At 39.3% G+C, this 21,766-nt stretch overlaps 1 protein-coding gene across 4 annotated transcripts; it reads right to left on the bottom strand.

Annotated features, from left to right (window-relative positions):
• Window positions 1–2,933: 2,933 nt before the first annotated feature.
• Window positions 2,934–16,717, bottom strand: eif4h (eukaryotic translation initiation factor 4h). 4 transcript variants are annotated; one of them, XM_079608868.1, is made up of 8 exons: window positions 16,560–16,717; window positions 10,019–10,209; window positions 9,664–9,728; window positions 9,342–9,441; window positions 7,531–7,620; window positions 6,468–6,617; window positions 4,575–4,690; window positions 2,934–3,428 (listed from the first exon to the last, which is right to left on the bottom strand). In XM_079608868.1, exons 1-8 carry the CDS (start codon window positions 16,622–16,624, stop codon window positions 3,423–3,425), a joined length of 783 nt encoding a protein of 260 aa, XP_079464994.1. In that variant the 5' UTR covers window positions 16,625–16,717; the 3' UTR covers window positions 2,934–3,422. The 4 variants fall into 4 exon arrangements, with proteins under 4 accessions (XP_079464994.1, XP_079464996.1, XP_079464993.1 ...); XM_079608870.1 differs by having other exon boundaries at window positions 7,549–7,620; XM_079608867.1 differs by lacking the exon at window positions 2,934–3,428 and having other exon boundaries at window positions 4,536–4,690.
• Between the last annotated feature and the right edge of the window lie 5,049 nt (window positions 16,718–21,766).

Raw genomic sequence — 21,766 nt, 5'->3', positions numbered from 1 at the left:
ACCCATTACGAGCCACTGACCATTAAATATAAAATAAATAAGGTCGGTTTAATATGATTTTTGTTGTTGTTGTTGTTGGGAATTCTTTGTAAAAAATAATAATCTGTGAGACTTTCTCTAGGGAGCACCTGCCGTTTAAAAAAAATATGTTTTTTTTTCTTTATTTGAGATATTCTAACACTAAAACGAATCTATTAAATAATATATTATTCAACGAATTGGTACCTGACCAACAATTGGAAATACTACCTACCTCTCAAGTACCGGTTAACCGCAAATGACTGTGATTGGTCCATTCTGGCCAGCGCTGAGAAAACTACATCACAATTTATCCCGTCTCTGGATTTATACCTGGAAAACTTTAATATCAGTTTAATTATAAACATTGTACCCAACAAATTGGCTCTATCCTAGATGTTTTAAAATTAGATGTACATTTAAAAGAATGGACGTCATACAAGTTTTAATTTCTCACTTTATTATTTAAATTGGTAATCTTTTAGATTTTCTTGTATCTTAAATAATAAGCTACTTTCCATCTTGATTAGTCATATATAATTAGTCATCTATGATATTCCTAACAGTTACCAGGAAGTAATATAAAATTACAAATGTGAAGTATAGGCTATAGCAAACAATCAACTTTTTAAATAATCAACTTATAATTATAAACGTTGCAGTGTTTGAGAATGACCAGAGTATATTCATGAAAGTCTATCCTTAATGATAGCTTAAATACAACACCGAACTCATTGTCGACATTGTTAATTTCCTACGATCTGGGCTACATTAGGCAGAAGGCAGCGACCTCTGCTGAAATCAAATAGAAAGTGAAAACTGTATGGAAGATTGACTGGAGATTGGCCCTCGTTTACTCCTAAACTTTAAATATTACTGATTAAATAACCTAAAGCCTATATGCGACTCCATTAATCACCACACATAAAAATGAATGTGCATTTTTTTTCGATACACATTTTATAATCTGGACTAATCATTTACAATAAAACAATTTTGATTTTCCCAAGAGTTGTGTGATGCAGATATTTTGACCACAGGCATGTTGTTGTTCATGTGTCAAAATTGATATATTAGATATTATCTTCACGAGTCACCGTACAGGTAAAGAAAAGCATATCCAACAATGCATCTGGCAAAACCTGTCCAGGTCATAGCACCAAATATATGTATCTATTTTTTAAGTAGAAATTCTATTTTGCACAACTCAATTTGCATTGACATTATGTTCATGGCTATCATTGTAATAATAATAATAATAAAAATCGTAGGCCTATTATTTCAAATACAAATATTTTTACATCTAGGCAGAATTTGTTATCTTAAGTTATGTAAAATTGTATTAAATACATTTTCACAATTCAGTAATAGACCTTATAAGAGCGCGCCATATGACAGGTAGCCTATGCAAGTGAGGCTGTAGACTTGCCGTATTTTCTATATCGATGCTGTAAAAAGCAGGCTTAAATCCCCTAGCTAGAGCACATTGTTTGGGGTATTGTCCACTGAAATTTCTCGGAAAGATATTTCCAATACAAAAACACAGTAAATAACAGTATAACCCACTGAAGAGATGCCTGTCTCTCACACAGCCTCGATTTCGTTCCCGTTAAAAATCAAAGATGGCGCTGCTGTGGGTCTAGTCAGGGCAGACGCCATATTGGATTGTACTCCGCTGTGACGCTACGAACGGTACTAGATCACGTCATTTTCAAATCTCACAGCTTTCAAACTGTTTCATATTGTCAATTGAGTAGTTTTGGAAATATGTTTTGTCAGCAGAACAACTCGCACGTAGAGTATTGTATATGACCTCCCTCAGTTGTTTTCACTCGTCAAAAATTAAATATGGCACTATCATACAAGTATAGTTCCTAAAAAAAAAATGTTATCACCATGGTCCTTCAACTAACCTTAACTCTTTTTTTTTTAAGGATTTTTTTCTTCTTTACGGTGAAATATAAGCAAGACATTTCTTAAGTGAGAATCACCCAACAGAGCATTGTTTCCCCGTATTTCTTTGGATTTAGATCACATGACACCCCAAACCCAGTCTCCTCTTCAAATCTTTTATTCTTTACATATGCAAAACAATCACTCATCACGTGTCTCCTATGTTGAAAATAAAGACTTCCTGTGTTTGACTCAGTGTATAGACCATTCCCGACCCAACGAAGATAAGACTTTGTGTCTTGTAAGTTACCTTGTTCTTGAGGCATACGACACACTTCCCAAAACTTGAAGCTGCTGTGATAAAACCAACTACCAGGTGAAATTTGGGTAAAATAACTTTTTTCCTTTAAATGACTCAAACACCATATAGCTTCACAGGACACAGAATAAATTCATCCCATTATCCTATGTCAAAACATTCATTTCAAACACTGTAAGATGATACAATTTATTGCCATAAACAGTGTAGGAAAATGAAAAGAAAAACAAGAGAATAAAAACAGCCGACCTCTATAGTACAGTAGGAAAACAATTTTGAACTTCCTCATAATCCAGTAAAATGTGAAGAGAAGGGTTGCGACATGGATTTCCCATGAGGACTCTACACTCGATCCACTAGGAGATGAAAGTACAGCGGCCGGCGTCACCGGCGTGTCTGGAAATGTGCGAGCAGTTCAATACGCTTCATATGGAAAGGCAGTACTGATGGTGTTATGGATCATAGTTTCTACTTTTTTTTTTTTTTTTTTTGTCCTGGAAAGAAATACAATGCCGTCAAGCTGTGGATGTCGCTGTAGACCCATGTGTCACCAACCAAACCTATCATGCATGCATGTTGCTCTTCTAAGTGAATGAAATACATGTGGCACATTGTTCCTGAAAGCTCTGGATGAGCCAGATTTGGTCAGGTTCGGAAAATCTTTCGGAAAGACAACGCAAGAATTCAAACAGATTCAAAAAAAGCTCTTCACTGTGAAATGGTTTAATTAAGAATCAAGCTCAACGTTTTAATTTTCAAATACAGTAAAGAAATTTTAAAGAGCAAAATATAAAAAGCACACGGCTGCAATTACGTCCGCGTGTCTACAAATTCGGAACACAAAGATACTTTGGAGAGGGAGAGAGATATTTTGAAGTCCTTAAACACAATGGAAATCGACCAGGAGATGTTGTCCTCCAAGTTTGGGTTCTTTGAGGCGTGTGGGAGGAGTCAGCGAGGACAGGCAGAGGCGGAGTTAAGACTATGCCCCGCCCCCTTTCTAGAGCCCCCACCTCCACATGCCTTTTTTAAGCCAATCGGATGAGGGCTCGTTTGGATTCGAGAGGAGACCAGCACCTCGTGCCCCTGCCTGCGTGTCACTGGGAGAAGTCTTTGAAAGATTTTATGGTGATCAAAGCCAGTAGAATCCAGTATAGCCTTCCGGAATAATGCAGCCACACTGACACAGATATTAATTCTTAGGAGAACGGAAACATAAAACAAAACAAGAACAGAGTGGTTACACAGGGTCCATTGTAGGAGAGGGTGAAAAGTTGACATTTGCACATGAACATTTTGACAAAGCAATATTAGAATCAGTTCAACACTAACATGAAGAATGCGGTGGGTCGAACTTGTGTAGATCTACCGATTAACATCGTAAGATGCACGGCTACGAAACCGAACACTGACTGTACAACTGGACTACGTTGTGCTTTGGCACGCCAATTTATACAGACACGCTAAGGACTAGGGAAGAGGACAAGCACCACATGTACATTCCAGTGTGCGGTCGAAGGTTTTGCGTGCGCGTTTCGGAAAAGTCGTCTGAAATCGCGAAGGAGCTCGTGCCGTTTTTTTTTTTTAAACCACATCAAAAACAAACAAACAAAAAAACTTGTAAAGGTGCAGTCCAGTAAAAATCCAAAGAACAAAAATGCAAAACAAAATGGTTGGTCAATCCAACAAACCTAATACTGCTTTTCGCGAACGCTAATATAAATTGAATGTCAACCATGGAAACGTTAGCTAGCTGCCCCGCAATAAAAGCGCACAAACCAAAACGGCGGCGTTAATCGCACGATAAAAAGGCTCGGCGTGTGTAGTTTAGTCTACGTCTATAAAACAAGCCCAAAAACAAACATTTAAAACCAGTTTCCATTCCATTTAAGAGAACAGCTCAAAAAAAAAAAACACTTTCGAATCTCACCAAGGATGTGAAAGAACTTTCCCCCGACGAAAACTACAGGACAGAGCAGGCACCAATTACAGGGAAGCAAAGGTGGACATAAAACCAGTGTTTGGCCATGCATTCACGAGCTGCTCGTTGGTGTGCGCCGGTGTCATGACGATCGATCGATCGATGTAGGCGTGGTTTCGTGTATTTGTTTCCGTTGAATAAATATAAAGTCGCACGATCAGAAGTAGTGACTCCGTTCATAGGAATGATAGAGGCCTTATCGCATTCCCGTTGGCATGATACGTGTGTGTTCCTGTCGTCGTTGTCCCTGTACCCTCCCCGTATACCCCTCCCCTTCTTTCTCTATCCCTCCCTTCTTTCCTTCCTTCCTTTTGGAGCGGTGAGGGAGGCTGCAGTCTCTTAGGGAATGTCTTTGGGAATTACCTCCTCCCGGGGTTTGGCACCCCCAAAGATGGCCGAGTTGGGGTTGGCCACTTGGTTAAGGGGACCTGCCACTGTACGCGGCTTCAGCTGTAGCTTTGGTCTCTGCGCTCTTTCCTCTGTGGAAAAAACAACATAATTGAGACATTAGATGCTGTTGTTGAGTAACTTAGGTAGTGTCAATAACTTAACTTGAGTTCAACATGAAATGGCATCTGCAACCCATTTAACTTCAGCAGAAAGATTTGAGTGAACAGCATATAAAAAAGGGAAAAGTTAGGCAAAACGATTTGATTCAGTGGGAATTGACCGTTCGCAAAGACCCGCCCCATTTAGTTACTGTTGCTATGTCCGACAAGCTACGCCGCTCTCACACACACCATGTTCTCACACAGTGAAAAATACATCACAGAGCAGAGGAGACTGACAACACGCCGACAGACAGGACAGACCAGCTTACTTTTAGGTTACTCTTTATATTAGGTTTGATATATTAAGTCTCACCTTTCAAATTTGGTAATTTTTTTAAAGAAATGTAAACAATAAATACAGTTTTGTGGCTCTTTAATGTGTCTGACAGATCGCTGTAGAGCCTCAGTTAAAGCTGCTCGTGAACCGATCATCTCTTCCTTCTAGTTCATTTATAGCATCAAATAAACATGAATGAACATAAGAAGTAATGTTGTTGTAACCGTGGAAAGGCGTCAGTACACTCCATTTCTCAAGTTCAAATCCTCCCATGTTAATCTACTAACTCTCCTAACCGCTTTGTCGGACAAAATGGCGGATGGCGAAGTATGATTGGTCAGATCACCTGTCAATCAAACTCCATGCAAAGGGTCAATTGACTGGATCATTACAAGTAGGCATTGGCCAATGTGAATGAGAGTTTGTGAAGTCAATTGTAGAGTGGATGAAAAAAAAAAAAGAGGCCATATTTATTTGAGCCTCCACTTGCTGGAAACTACAAACTTTCAACTGTATAAAGGTTATTGGCATTAAATAAAAAATTAATTCAATAATGAATTAAGATTTTAGAAAAGCTGCAATATATCCTAAACCAATAGGATTATTTTAGGATAAAATGCAGCTTTTTAAAATCCCATTATTTTCCATTACAATTGAACAAACGACATTGTGGATGCAGAAATATAAAAATTCTGATTTCTGATATTTTCAATAACTGATAAATGGCTAATATAATTTAATTGGTAAAACTTTACAATTAGGTTTCATTAGTTAACAATATTAGTTAACGAACAAATAATCAACAATACTTCTACGGCATTTATTAATATTAGTCAATGTAATTTAAACATTTACTAATACATTATTAAAATCAAATGTTGTATGTTAACATTAGATAATGTACTGTGAACGAACATGAACAAACAATGAATGAGAGTATTTTTATTAACTAACATCAACAAAGATGAATAAATACTGAAACAAATGTATTACTCATCGCTCATAATGCTCCAATTAAACCTTATTGTAATGTTACACCAATAATTTTATACTATTTTGCCTTAGTTATAAAACAAACAACTTTAAATCTACAAATTTAGACATAAAAACTTTACATTTGCTATATATTTTGTTGAACTTTTTTTTAAAGGATTAACTTTAAGTAAAGATTAGGTGTCAAAGTTAATATTAAATCAAAAAGTACTCGAGATCCGGTACAGGTATATTGTGTGTCAAGGTAACATTAGCTATTTATATTAATAAATTGGTATAGATTGGTGTACAGCTGAAAATCAGAGCATTTTGCTAAAAGACTTCACATGTTCCTGCTGTTGATGGAGTAAATGGGGTCCATATTGATTTCATGTTGACTTTAAAGCACACATATAAGTGTATCTGCGCTCATGAGAATGAATAAATCTGCGAGACCGTCAGAAGGTTCTCTGAAGTCTGTCGAGCCTCCGCGGGGAGGAGGTCCGCCCCCCTCTCTGAAGCGTCCCATGCTGGCGCCCCCCCTTCTGTCCGCCGGGCGCCCGCCTCCTCGACTCCTCCCACCCATGAAGTCATCATCTCGAAATCCTGTGGGAAAAGGAAGCGGAAAGGAAATGCATGAGTAACTGGTGCATCACTCTCCCAATCCGCTGCAAAGTTGTGCCAAAAATACTGATCCAGGAAAGGCTCTGGGCAAGAAGTTAAGACCTGTGGGAAAGCCTGATCCTAGATCAGTATTTATAGACAACTTCAATTAGGGAGGAAATTTGACTCCGCTGACAACATGACTGATGGCAATGAGATGGAGTCCCTGAGATCAATGTGAAATTAACTATGAAAAAGCCATTAACAAAACAATACCAAGTACCCTGCTGGTAATGCAAGTCCCGTGGGTCAGTTACATGTATTTCTGGGAAATATTCGGGGTTATGAGGTTTATGTTTTCTTTTTGACTCCCTTAATTTGTAAACGAGAGTTAACCATGTTTTCTGTAAAAGGGTGAAAAATCGCAAAAACAATGTCAATTATTTTTCACCCCAAAAACAAATACATAATGTCGTAATGTGGAATAAAGTGCACGTTGTACTGAATGTATGCTGATTATTAACGTTGTTAAATAATAATAAAGTGCACAGACAAGACATTCATTACTGCACTCACATTACAGTGCGTAATTGTAATAAAAATGTCACAATAATAATGATTTTGTCATAAATTTTCATAAAAAAAAAAAAAACACAGCTTAGCCAAAATCTTGTCCTAAAATATCATTCATAAATCGAAGGCGTAATGTTCCTCGCGCTCCCTTTGCTTACTAGGCGTTCGTTGAGTATATTTATTCGTCAACATGTTTTAAGAGCATTTTCACAAACGAGGAACACTTCTGAATTATCCGTGGTAAAAGCTTTACAACAGATGTGTCCTCAGATTCCTGCTATAAAAAAAAAATAGAAAAAATAATTGTATGTAGAGCCAAAGCCCAAAAGGATCGAATTCTTGCCCATTTCACTCTCCGCACCTCCTCCAGACTGGTCGAAGTCGTCTCTGGGGTCACGTCCCCCTCCTCGGGCCCCACGTGAGCCACCACGGCCTGAAAGGGACAGGGGGGGCTGTTTAATAGGGGCAACAATTCAAAGGCGAGATCAGGGTGAAAGAGAGGCCCACCCAGATAACGCGTCTACTGAACCAATCAGATCATCAGCCAAGACTGCGTACAGGAAGACACCGGCTGGCCTATCAGAAAGCCCTCCGTTTGTTAGAGGGGAAGGAAAAGCAGCTAGAAAGAGTTTGTCTATCGAGGGGTGAAAAACAGAAGAGAACAAAAAGATCTAAAGATGAAAATGAACAATGAATGTGAGAAGCCCAGCTGAAGAAATGCAGTTTGTGTAGTATTAGCAGCGAGGAAACCAAGCAGAACAGTTCAGAATAAGAGACAGAACACACAAAGTATTACTGAGCATTAAGGGACTGGTGGTCAAAAAAAAAAAATCAAACAAGCCATGCACGTTGTAAACATATGCACATGCTATCAAATCAATTCTAGGTCAGTTTTTTAGCAACTGTGAAAAATTTATATTCGCAATAAGAGTAAAACCATGTTATGATTTGCACCACCAATAATGCGATTTCTTACAATAATGAGAATAAGGACTTAAATCACAGTAAGATGTTTACATGACACGAGCAAAACTGCTCCCGTTTACAAGCCATTTTTATTATTCTGATAATTCGTTAAGAAGTGTGGTTATTTTTACATTACTGGCCACCGGTTTTAATCAACTTGCGTCAAATGGCAAACATTTCTATGGACGTATAGGATATTATTCGGTGCCGCTGTAACTGGGGTCGCCTACGCTTGTGTTCTTCCGACCGTCTCAGGATGAAGATGAGCAAAGTAGTGCGTTGTGTTGCTAGTTTATCCGACCAGAGTTATGTTGACAGTTCAGCGATTCAGAGTGGAGGCAATACTTCAGAATAACGTCACAGTTCATTTACAAAGTTGTGTGAACACGTCATCCGTGTACGTCCGAGCACACGCGCACTTTGGTCAGAGCAGTAATAATGTGATTAAGGTGTTACACGCCCGTTTATTGCGTTTACGGTTGATGCGATTATGAGCTTAACTGCATTCGGTTGATCAAAGTATTGTATACATGAGGTAAAGTTTCATCAAAATATTGCCAAAATCCCATTATAATAGCATTATGAGGAATAGAAGTAGAGTGAATGAGAGTTTGCAGTCGAAATTTAACCGAACTAAATGATCTGCTACATGTCAGTAGTAGTAATATAGATTTTTAATGCCATATGAGGATTACTTCATCATGGCAAAAACAGTTGCATTTGCCAGCAGACAAAAATCTGTAATTTTCATCGAAATATTGAGTTATGACATTACATGTTAATAAAAATTTGCAAGATTTAACGATGTTAGTAACTGAGGAAACGCATCATCACAGTGTGTGAAAAGGGTCCATAGGGTGAAAAGCCATTTCATGCAGACTATTACTAATAAATGTGATGAGTTGAAGACTGGGTGATGCAATTTATCATCATATTTTAATGAAAAACACTATTTACACTGTCTATACAGAGTGTGACAGGAACGCTTCAATTCTACTGTAAATAACACCAGACCACCAGCATTGCTCATTTTTCTGAGACTCAAAAACAATATATTTAAACGAAAAACATCTTGCAACATGCAACAAATATCAACAGAAAAGCATGTTACAATGTGATTAAACCGCACGAACAGAAGAATAACTGGCAGAAGTATTCGACACACACACACACACACACACACAGTACCTCCTCCTCTGTCGTCTTTCCGGAAGCCGAATCCTCCGGCGCCGCGTTCTTGCTTTCGGCCCTCAGCGATATCCACCCTCAAAGATCGGTCGCCTAGTAGCTGTAAAAGAGCAATCAGGAACACACAATATATCACACAGCACAGCGCCGTTCAAAAGTTTGGGGTCGGTTTTAAGTTTTTAGGGGGAATATAAAGCTGTGTTCACATTTCTACAGCAGTGGTGCTTCACTGATCACTGACCTCAAACTATTGAACGGTGCATTCATGACTTCTGCATTACATGATAAACAACTGAACAAATAGTGTAATTAAGTGACTTACAGCGCCATCATACGTCAAAGCCTCTTTTAGAGATTCCAAGTCATCAAACTCTACATAACAGAAACCTGGAGCAAGGAAACAATTGACCATTTAGCAAAATGCCTTTATTCAAATTGATGTTCGATTCATTAAAATATGTTTTAACAGCATGTGCTTCCCCTTAGGATCAAACCCTTGGCCATTGCTTGAGCCACATCCTTCCCATTGTGCAAAAGCAAGATAAACTAGTAGCCACACATTGTGAGGTGCAATCCATGTCGGCAGCACAAAGTTGAATGCTTTCCTAAAACCAAGTATGAGTAGAAAGAAAGCAAGCACGGTCCCACATTAACCATGCATGCATAGATCAGCCCACCTTTGAACTTGTCTGTCTCTTTGTCTCGGACTAGTCGGACGCTCCTGACGCAGAGGTCTTTGAAAATGGCATCTATGTCTCCTTGCACTGTGTTGAAGGGCAGGTTGCCGACGTACGCTGTGTATGGAGGCTCTGAGGGAAGTTCCTTCTGCTTTCGGGGTCCGCCTTGGCCACCGCCGCCGCCTCGGGGTCTGCAAGCCCAAAAACAAACAGCTTGGTCAACACCACATCTTCCAGAAACAACAGGAATACGGCTCAATTATTGATCTATAAACGTGAATCATCGGTTGATCCTTCATCCAGTGATTCTGCATTATACATGACACAAAAGCCTCACATACACATGAACAGGAATGAGTCAAGCTGAACCGCAGTGGTGGATGGGTGTTTTCCCTGAGGAGCATCCTGCACTTCTCCTGAAGGTCTGAATCAGACATGTGTGCTGCTATATTAAGTGAGCTCACAATAATCTGTGGTACAAAAACCTTGCTTCTGTTCGGATACACATTTCTTTAACATTTAATAGTTGACCAGTAGATTTTTTTTTCCAACGGCATATACTTTCAATGATATTATACATCTTTACATCAGTGACAGAAACTAATTTTCAATTAAGAAGCATTATTGACCCTTAAAACAGATTTCCATTGGCATTTTTTAATTCATAAGTGTATACCTTCATATTAGACATGAAGTCTAACCTTCATATTAGATGTATGCATAATAATATTTTATTTAAATTACAATAATAAAACACTATAAGCCATTACTAATCAAAATAAATCAGCAAAATGATCTTCAAAGGTAACTGTACATTTACAAAGTCTTGATTTGGTTTATTTGTGTCTGTTTAGTTCCGGTCTCTGTGAAGCCCCTCCTTCCGAAAAGCACCGTGTGCTGTGATTGGTCGGCTCGAACAGCGTGATGTAATTGGTCAACCGCTATGAACTTGTTGTTTTGGAAACACACTACCAATGCAACTTAACCAGTCCTCACAGTCACACACACCTTTATTTGGTGCATGCCTTGGGTGAAAATTATTTAAATGAGGAATATTGTGACGTTCGTTCCTGGAAGACTTTAATCTCAAGGAATAATCAAGACTATAATGGAAGTGTTTTCAGGGAGTTCAGAAACAGTTTGACACTGATGTAGAGAATGAACTCCCTGAGGAGTGACTGTGTGCTTTGTAACTTTCCAGCCCCTTTTCAAAGTTGAAAAAAAGCATTAGTCCACTTTAATGATAGAAAATGAAAAAGGCTGAAATCAAACCAACATTTAAGTATTCGAGTAATCACAGTGCTGGAAAGAGGAATTACTGAAACAATATCTGTTGACCAGGCTTGTGTTTATTTTGAAACTGGCATGAGGGTGTACCAACACTTCTGTTAGTCTACATAGTGGACAGTTACCAGCGGAGTCCAATACTCTCAAAATGGCCAAATGTCATATTGGCTCGGCCCGCATGCCGGTCTATCACTGGTGAAAAAAGTGACAAACGCAATAGCTATCGGACAGATGGAAAGTGCTTTGAACAAAATGTATCTTAACAGTGTGTGTTCATTTACTTTCTGTAACCGTAGATTCAATTCCATGCGAAGCAAATCTGTGCGAGCTTCCGCTGGGATCCAGTATGCCAGAGACATTCCTCTGGTGTCAGGCCCGAAACAAGCATATAGTGTGACTTCTCCGCTCCACCTTAGCCCAGCACGTCGGAGGTTTCCAGATCTGTGCCGTCCTCGGCTAATGATAGATTACTGTGACTGGGTACTCACAGAAATCATCATCATCGTCAACCCCCAAGAACACATCTGACATCAAAACCTTTAAGTACTGTGGTGGTGCATTGGCTCAGTGGCCAGATGGGAGTACCATGGTACCCTGACCCATTTACTTATGACAGACAATAAATCAAGCTTGGAGAGATCATATGATAGCGGTGTAAAATTGGCAGATTGACAGAAGGAGGGCAAAACATCCATAGAACTGATGGTCTAAAACACTTAAAGTGTCAAAGCATTGAGGCCCAGTTTGAACCTGCTATTAAAGGTAGGGTAGGCAATTTTCAGAGCGGTTAGCATTAGCAAGTTAGCTTTGAAAGCATGAGATTCCCCCTTTCCCTTCAGATTCTCTAAAGCCACGCCTCCTTCAAAACACATGAACGTGTACAGCAGTTTTCAAAGCGTCACAAGACGAGAGAAGGTTTTAAACAACCTCATGTCTCAAAGCACATAACATTAGAATAATAATAAAGAAATAATAAAGCCTGACTGCTGCAGATTCATTTCGACGTTGATATTGTCGCCAATAAATTCGAGTTACGAACCACTCCTAATATAACGCCACAGGTTTCAATCTCTTCTAAATTACTGTAGTTATGGTGTGAACTATTTTCGCTAAAAGCTAACGTATGGAAAATTGGCATAATTTCATTGTGGCCCATTTTGTATTTTTGTATGAGAGCTGCTTTCTGTATCGTTTAGTTTTCACATCAATCTGTTTATGCTGTAAATAGATCTGTTACACACACGTTATACGCATGTTTACATCTTTAGTGTGTATTAGTGCAATGCCAGTCACAAAAAGCTACACTTTGACTGTGCTCTCATTTACTTTTATTTATTTTTTTAGATTGTGGTATACAGCAACAATTTCAAGTCAAGTCTTAAGACTCTTTATTATTTATTTGTGTACAAGAGCAGCTTTGTATGTTACTAATTATTCAGAATATGCTCAAGTCCACAATCATTATTTATGTATGAGAGCTGCTGGTACATATTTATCTGTTTTGTATGAAAGCCGTTTGTGATTTTGCTACAGCAAAATGTTTATTTCATTTTCGTCTGAAGGATTATATTGCTCATTTCACAATAACATAAGGATGTTGGATAGAAGTCTATTATTTTATATTAGAGATAGGGATGCACCGATCCGATATTCAGTATCGGTATCGGCTCCGATACTGACATTTTTGCTGGATCGGGTATCGGTCAGACGAGGCCGATCCAAATCCGATATTGTGCGGATACTATTCTGTGCTATTGTTAAGCCCCACAAAAGGCACAAAAACATTATAAAGCACCATAAAGTTGTCCTGCACTATATTATAAGTGTTCTGAAGCCATTATATAGTATAATGTGAGATATAAATTAATATTTAAGTCATTAAATTCAAGATCACGTACATTTTTCCCTCCGCTGCGGCTGTCAGTCATTCTCCATTCAGCATCAAGCAGCGTCGCGTTCGGTTACGAGTCAACACGATGAACAACTCTCTCCAAGATGATTCAATGTTACTATAATTATACTTGATCTGTAGATAAAGCTCTATGGTTTTGCATTAAACAACTTTATCTTGCCGGACTTTATTGCTGTACCTTAACTACTTTCTACCGGGTGTCTGTCTCTCACGAGTCACAACACTGGAGTCAGAGCACTATAGCAGCTAACTGTTCTTCACGCGCACAGTAAATGACATTTAAAACTGTTAAAAGAAAATAATAAATAAACTATTGCTTAGATAGATACTGTATAATACTCTACGCATCAATATGTCTTTCCTTCGTGCTTTGAAATCTTCAATGTGGACTCGACGCGCTGCGCGCTGTGACTCGCGTTGCTTCAAGAGCATCGTTCTGCGCTCGGGATGCGCATACGCGTTGTGCGCCGCTTTTCATATCAATACAGCGACTAGTTCTGTATAGACTGTTCTGTATAGTTCTGTACTATCCATCATGTTGCTGCCTCATTAAACCGCTGTGCTATACATTTAAAACATGTCTCAATTTTATAGTAGGCTATAAAATAATTAATCTTTTTGATTTTTGTTATCTTGTTTTTCATGAATGTATTTTACAACAATACAAAGAGCAATGTGTAACGTTTTACCAGATTTAGTGTTACTTATTCTCATATTTGTTCCCACCTAAATGTTTTTTTATGTTCAGATTTAATACAATTATTGAGCACTTGTGATTTTTCTAGACTAAATTTTACTGCTTAATTATCCACTATTCTAGTTTATAATAGCATTTTTTGTCATAGATTATGGTCTTTTTTTTTTTTTTTTTTTTGTAATGAAGTTGTCTGTATTAAGTAGATTGTGTTTAACACACAAAAGAGTGATTATCAGTTCAACACACAGAGTTATAGAAATTCTACTTGATTAAAAAAAAAAACTGCCCTGGTATCGGATCGGTACTCGGTATCGGCCGATATTGAATTGCAGGTATCGGAAACAAAAAAGGTGGATCGGAGCATCCCTAATTAGAGATTCAGAGATATGCTGAAGTTTGTATTCATTGACTACACGTATGCTGCTAGCACTGGCACACATTTATTTTCCTGCTGGTTCTTTGCAATGTTGGGACATATGCTGGCAAATGTAACCTTACACTTGACTTGCCAAATCACTTCCATTTGTTTTATTATTAAAATATATTGTAAATAAAGCATCGCGCTGCCCTCTGAATCGCAATCGAATCGTGAGGTGCCTAGAGATTCCCACGCCGACGCTCATGTGGTTGAAAGTGGACAAAAACGACAGACTAAAACACCAGGTGTAAACGGGAACGTGTCTCCCTCATCTACTTGTGATCCAATCGACAAAAACACATTAATGCCAGATGTAAACAGGGCCTAAGACCGTGATGTTAAACGATCAAACTCAGGACAACCTACTGATGATGACTATATAACAAGCCAGCAGATGAGCCCAGAATGTGAAAGCAATGCACTAAACCGAACGATAAGCGTTATTTATATATATATATATATATTTATTTATATGAAACTTTTCACTTTGCGTTCATATTCTGGGAGCATCTGCTTGTCAGTACGGAGTAGGGGCGTTGAAATGAATAATTTCTATGAAGCATCGTGATACAAACGTGGACAATTCTGTATCGATGCAATAATAGACCGTTATAGCCGACATATGTTTCTCTGACGTCATTCGACGGATACGCGCTTGTCTCACTAGCATAAAATGGCGGGAGGCAAAACGCAAAAGCGAGTAATTAAAAATGCACCCACTCTTTTATAATGTACAGAGTGTGTGTGAGCATTGTTGTAACTTAAGTCACTACTTGACGGTTTCATTCATTTTTTTAGCATTTATTAGTTCTAGCTCCTGTCAGACTTAAGTTTTGTTTGACTACATTCAGAAAGTGTACTTTCTAGTAGCAGATAAAATGAGGGAGTTCATATATCTGACTGACTGCTTGTATTCATTGATGAAAATGTAGCCATGTGCAGTAATATTGCAACGCATTTCGATATCAAATCGAATCATTGACATGATAATAAATCGTAATTGAATTGAATCATGAGACGATTCACACACCTAGTACGGAGTATGTTTAACTGAACTTGGTCCTCCAATATCAATGTTTTGATGCATTAAGCATTTTCATTAGTGGTTTTCTATGGGAAAATGTTTAGAGTGCAAGTTAGGATGTTGCGTTCATGTTCTGGGCGAATCTGCTTGCCTGTATTATACAGTGTGCATCATCAGTAATGATCGTGAATTTGGTAATCATCATTTTAGTAGTTATGTTATACTATATATACTTAAATAACTGGCAGTCAGCAGAGAAAGGCTTTTTTCCCCTCTAGGTGGGCGTTATATAGATATAAGGTTCTTTACCTTTTGGTTTCCCTGATCATGCTACGTTATTGTTCATATATATATATATATATATATATATATATATATATATATATATATAAATAAACAATCAATATCGTAGCATGATCAGGGAAACCAAAAGGTAAAGAACCCATTTTGACAGGTTTGCATGCATCAAACAGGCACTTGCTTTCTGTTTCTATATTCAATAACTGGTAAATGTCACGTATGTCTGTGAAAGGCAGCGTGCACGTATGAAAGTAAAGACATCTGCATGCCGTCAGGTTGATCTGATGGAGGGAAAACACAATAAACAAGTGTTTATTACACTGGACATGGACTTGTGCTGCTGATCCGAGAACAACGTGAGCGGGAACTAAAACAAAATGCACATGTCTGTAACGTTTTTCATGTCACTTTCGTGGCATTTATACGATTCTCCAAAGTATTTTGAAGAGAACCATAGTGCATGTCCAAAAAGGTGAAAGTACCAGGGTATCTTTCAGGAATAACACTCCTCGTAAACAGCAACGCACCGTGCGAACCGGGAGTGATATATATAGAGGGGAGTCAGTCAGACCCCTCTTCAAGGCCCAGTGCAGATCGTGCTAAAACACGCTGTCGCACTGCTAAAACAATACAATTATGATATCAATAATCATATTCAATGGAGATAAGTGAGCAGGAATGCTTCACATAACGTCCACGGACAGTGAAATGCGGAGTCTGCCGCGAGACATGAAGCCCATGTGGGCTGAGTTTCGTGCCCGGCCTCCATTCATCATAGCGGGGCTGCGTGGCCTACACTCGCTCGAGCTCCCGCAGAACTGCGCTCACACGCACAGACCCGCTTCCTCCTGTCATATACGCTCTCACGCAAGCTCTACCGCTGCTCAGATGCGGGTTTCTTACCCTCTTCCTCCGCCGAAGCTCCCGTAAGCCCGATCCCGGTCATCGTAGTTATCGTAATCCGCCATTGCCGAAGATGCTGTCCAGAGAAAGCAGCAGTCTGACGCTGAAGGACCCCAAAATATACGGCTGCGAGGCTTAGCTGTCCACGGTGTGCCTGAAACATGACACTTGACATTTTATAAAACATATTTGAATAATGATAGATTATATAGGTCAGAAATATTAAAATGAGACGTGTGTATATTGGTTTTGGAGGATATATCCAAATACAGATTTTTAATAAGGATTTTGGACGATTTTTCGATTTGGCAACGGCGAGTAGACTCGAGATGCGATCTAACGTGGATCTACCCGCTTATTGTTTTGGTGTAACCAGAGGTGGGACACATCAATGCATCTAAAATGCATTGATGTTTCGCTTGTTCGATTATTATTATCGATTATTATTAATATTGCTCACACAATATTAATAATAATAATAATTCGTTCAGAGACTGATGAAAACAGTTCATTTCTTTTACGGTGGTAAGTTAGCGAAAAATGTGCACACGAGTAATTGTATCCTTCACTCTACCGGCTTCGTTAAAAGTCGATTGCAACCTAAATAAGTCTTGTTAACATTTGCGGGCAAAAATAAACTCCAGAAAGAGTGTTAAAAGATTAGTTTACCCCAAAATTAAAATTATGACACACATGAAGACCTTTTTGATAAAATACGCAAACTCTCTATCCCTCTATAGACAGCTACAAACTTTAACAAACTAAAAGTGTTATAGAGGTATAGAATGTTTGCGGTGAACTAACCCTTTAAATTATGCATTTCAATAATCTACTTCTGTCATTTCAAGAATGTTTATGGCCATCAGTTATTTCTAATACATTCACAATTCTTCCTCATCCTGTCTCCAACGAGACTGATGAAGAACTAATGAACGACATTTTTGTTCTGTCGGTCAGCGAATAAATGTTCAGTGCACAACGAGTAGGCTACTATTAAATACTCTTGACTCTTTCAGTGACGGGCATGCGATTTGTGTTTTTATAATGTCTTTTTCTGAGCAAAAGAATGTATAACAAAGTATCAAATTGGTAATATAATAACACTGAACCGATGGCAGTAGTTCTCGAGTCACCACATTGAACTGAGTTCGGACTCGGACTGCGGAGAATGTTCCGAGCGGCCGCGCAACAATGGAGGTGGAGAACATGGTCCACTCGGACTCAATATCTCCAGCCTCCCTCGGGATCCGGTCGAAGCTCCGCCGGAGGTGGGAGTTGAAGATCTCTCTGACAGGAGACTCGGACAAACGTTCCCAACAGACTCTCACAGTACGTGTGGGTCTGCCGAGTCTGTCCAGCTTCCTCCTCCGCCATCGGATCCAACTCACCACCAGCTGGTGATCAGTTGACAGCTCCGCCCCTCTCTTCACCCAAATGACCAAGACATACGGCCGGAGGTCGGATGAAACGACCACAAAGTCGATCATCGACCTCCGGCCTAGGGTGTTCTGGTGCCACGTGTACTGATGGAAACCCTTATGCTCGAACATGGTGTTCGTTATGGGCAAACTGTGACTAGCACAGAAGTCCAATAACTGAACACCGCTCGGGTTCAGATCAGGGGGGGGATCGTTCCTCCTGATCACACCCCTCCAGGTGTCACTGTCTCTGCCCACGTGGGCGTTGAAGTCCTCCAGTAGAACGACAGAGTCCCCAGTTGGAGCACTTTCCAGCACCCCTCCCAGAGACGCAAGAGGGCCGGGTACTCTGCACTGCCGTTCGGCCCGTGGAGGTGATCCCGACTATCTCTCGTGGTTCTATCCCCGGTTCCACTTGACCAAGTGTCACGGTGTCCATGAGCAATGAGGCAATATGTAAAGCGCTTTGGTGGCCATGGGTCTGTTAAAAGCGCTATATAAATGCAGTCAATTTACCATTTACCATCTCTAGTCAGTACCTCTCAACCGCACGCACAATCTCAGGCTCCTTCCCCACCAGCGAGGTGACGTTCCATGTCCCTAAAGCTAGTTTCAGTGTCCAGGGATCAGGTTGTCGAGGCCCCCGCCTTCGACTGCCGCCCAATCCACTATGCACCGGCCCCTTACGGTCCCTCCTACAGGTGGTGGCCCACGGGAGGCGCTGGCTCGCCTGGCTCCAGGGTGGGGCGACGTCACTGTCCTTGATTTTGCTCGTAACACTTCAAATATTGATTCTAACAATTTCATTGTTACACCAGTAGGTGGCGTCGTGGCAACAAGTGACTGTTAAAAATTGATTTGTCATTGAATCATTCATTCAAAACATTCGTTCAATAATAAAACACAATAAATAAAACACAATAATAATAAAAAAAAAAACATGATTTATGAAAATGAACAAGAACGGAGTTATCTGTTTTTGCAAATGGACTCGGAAATGGTGTGCATTTTTCAAAGAGTTTAATTAAATTTTCATGTCATATATTTTGGTAGCATTTGTGAGTTAACAAAAATGTAACTGGTTGTGTAAACTTTGCACATAATATCTAAATATCGTTAAATCAATCGATATAGCCCTGAATCGAATCGTAATCGTATCGCAGATTTTTTTAGGCATCGGCAAATATCGTATCGCTGGCTGAGAGAATATTATATTGTATCGTGATGATGAACTGTCTGATTTACACCCCTAGGCACAATGCAGTCAGGCAAGTGCCGTTCTCCTGGCAACCGCCAAACCCAGACTCGTCCATCGGGTTGCCAGACAGAGAAGCGTGATTCGTCACTCCAGAGAACACGTCTCACTCTCCACTGCTCTAGAGTCCAGTGGCGGCTGCTTTACACCACTGCATCCGACACATTGTACTGGGTGATGTAAGGTTTGGATGCAGCTCGGCCATGGCAATCCATTCAAGCTCTACGCACTGTTACCTTGTTACATCGTTACCTTGCCCTGAGAAAGACCACTTGTTGAAGACCACTGAGTGCCTGGGACCCGTTTTTTGTTCCTCTACGCACTGTTCGTGAGCTAAGCTGAAGGCCACACAAAGCTTGGAGGTCTGTAGCTGTTGACTCTGCAGAAAGTTGGCGACTTATACTGTGCGACCCCGCTCTGTGCTTTTACGTGGCCTACCACTTCATGACTGAGTTGCTGTTATTCCCAATTGCTTCTACTTTGTTATAATACCACTAACCGTTGACTGTGGAATATTTAGTAGTGAGGAAATTTCACGAATGGACTTATTGCACAGGTGGCAACCTACCACGCTTGAATTCACTGAGCTCCTGAGAGCGACCCATTCTTCCACAAATGTTTGTAGAAGAGTCTGCATGCCTTTATTTGCTGGATTATATACAACTGTGGCCATGGAAGGGATTAGAAGTAGGGATGCATAACGATTAATCGCAATTAATCGTTTACAGAATCAAAGTTTTTGTTTACCTCATATATGTGTGTGTACTGTGTAAAATAATGATGTATTTATAAATACACACACATGCATGTATATATTTTAAAAAAATATTTACATGTTTATATACATTTTTATATTTAAATATAATTTATATTATATATAATTATAAATACTTCTATATATAAATTCTTAAAATTCTACATGCATGTTTGTGTATTTATATATACATCATTATTATACACAGTACACACACATATATGAGGTAAACAAAAACTTTTATTCTGCAAACGCGATTAATCGTTATGCATCCCTAATTAGAAGACCTGAATTCAATTATTTGGAGGGGTGTCCCAATATATATGTGACCCTGGATCACAAAACCAGTCACAAGTCGCACGGGGATATTTGTGGCAATAGCCAACAATACATTGGGTCCAAATTATCGATTTTTCTTTTATGCCAAAAATCATTAGGATATTAAGTAAAGATCATGTCCCATGAAGATATTTTGTACATTTCCTACCGTAAATATATAAAACATTTATTTTTGTGAGTGGATGCAGCACAATCGTGAACATAAATGCACAACTTTACAGGCGATTTTCTCAATGTGTTTTGCGCCCTCAGATTCCAGATTTTCAAATAGTTGTATGTCGGCCAAATATTATCCTATCCTAACAAACCATACATCAATGGAAAGCTTATTTAATCAACTTTGGATTATGTATAAATATTTTAAAAAATGACCCATGTGACTGGTTTTGTGGTCCAGGGTCACACACACACACACACACACACACACACACACACACACACACACACACACACACACACACACACACACACACACACACACACATATTATTGATTTGAAAACTGCAAAACCAATGTAATTTTAAGCACACTAGTGGACAGACATGAAAAAATATCATACACGGTTATGATTTGCAGTAAACCTCCACTGGATGGAGACAGAGTCCGATGTGATGTTCGAAAGCTCAGACACGCCAGGCTAAAGCAAACTTCACATGCGTTGGGTGGAGCAAAACTGCTTTTCCTCCCACATCATGATCTTCTGGACCCGTAACCTCTTTTTACATCGACAGTTACTGAATTACAGCACAAATCCACTCCAGAGGGGGAGGGGGAAACTCTTGACTCTGTATTTAAAGGGCGTGCAAGCGTTAGAGATGTGGGAGGATGCGGTTGTTGTTTGTCTTTAATGCTATAGCTGCCAAAGACAAGTCTCATAGAGAGTTCAGTGATGTGTTGTGTCCTCCGCAGTGATAACGGATAGTAAAACACTCCTGTGTGTGAGCTGAGCGTTTCATTAGTATGCACTGGAGATGTGTGATTGATTGACGTGGAAACAGGGCACTTTATAGCGCTGAAAGCCTTTCACAGCCTTTGAATGTTTGAGATTGATGAGGGACAAGCTAACAGCACCGAGCAGAGAATGCTAAAGAGAGTCGTGCTTGAGAAGAGCCCGTGTAAGAGAAGCTCAGGCTTGTTTCCAATGCTGAATCCTGGACTCCTAAAAAGTTTAGAGAAACTGGAAGTGAAAAATTATATTATTACTAGAATGTGTAACTATGCATATTGATGCTAATTAGCTACTAGGTCTGTCACATTTGAATTTAAATGTTTAATTAAACTAGCTTTGAATACTATATTGATGTTGAATTTTATATGGTGGTGTTATTATCATTATCTATATTATCTATATAACATTTCTATTGCAGGCTATATTCTATCTATCTATCTATCTATCTATCTATCTATCTATCTATCTATCTATCTATCTAGGGTGATATCA

This window comes from Phoxinus phoxinus, assembly GCF_949152265.1.
Source record: "Phoxinus phoxinus genome assembly, chromosome: 4".
NCBI classification, from domain to species: Eukaryota; Metazoa; Chordata; class Actinopteri; order Cypriniformes; family Leuciscidae; genus Phoxinus; species Phoxinus phoxinus.
Note: the sequence above shows the minus strand (reverse complement) of the source record. Positions and strands in the feature narration are given on the sequence as shown.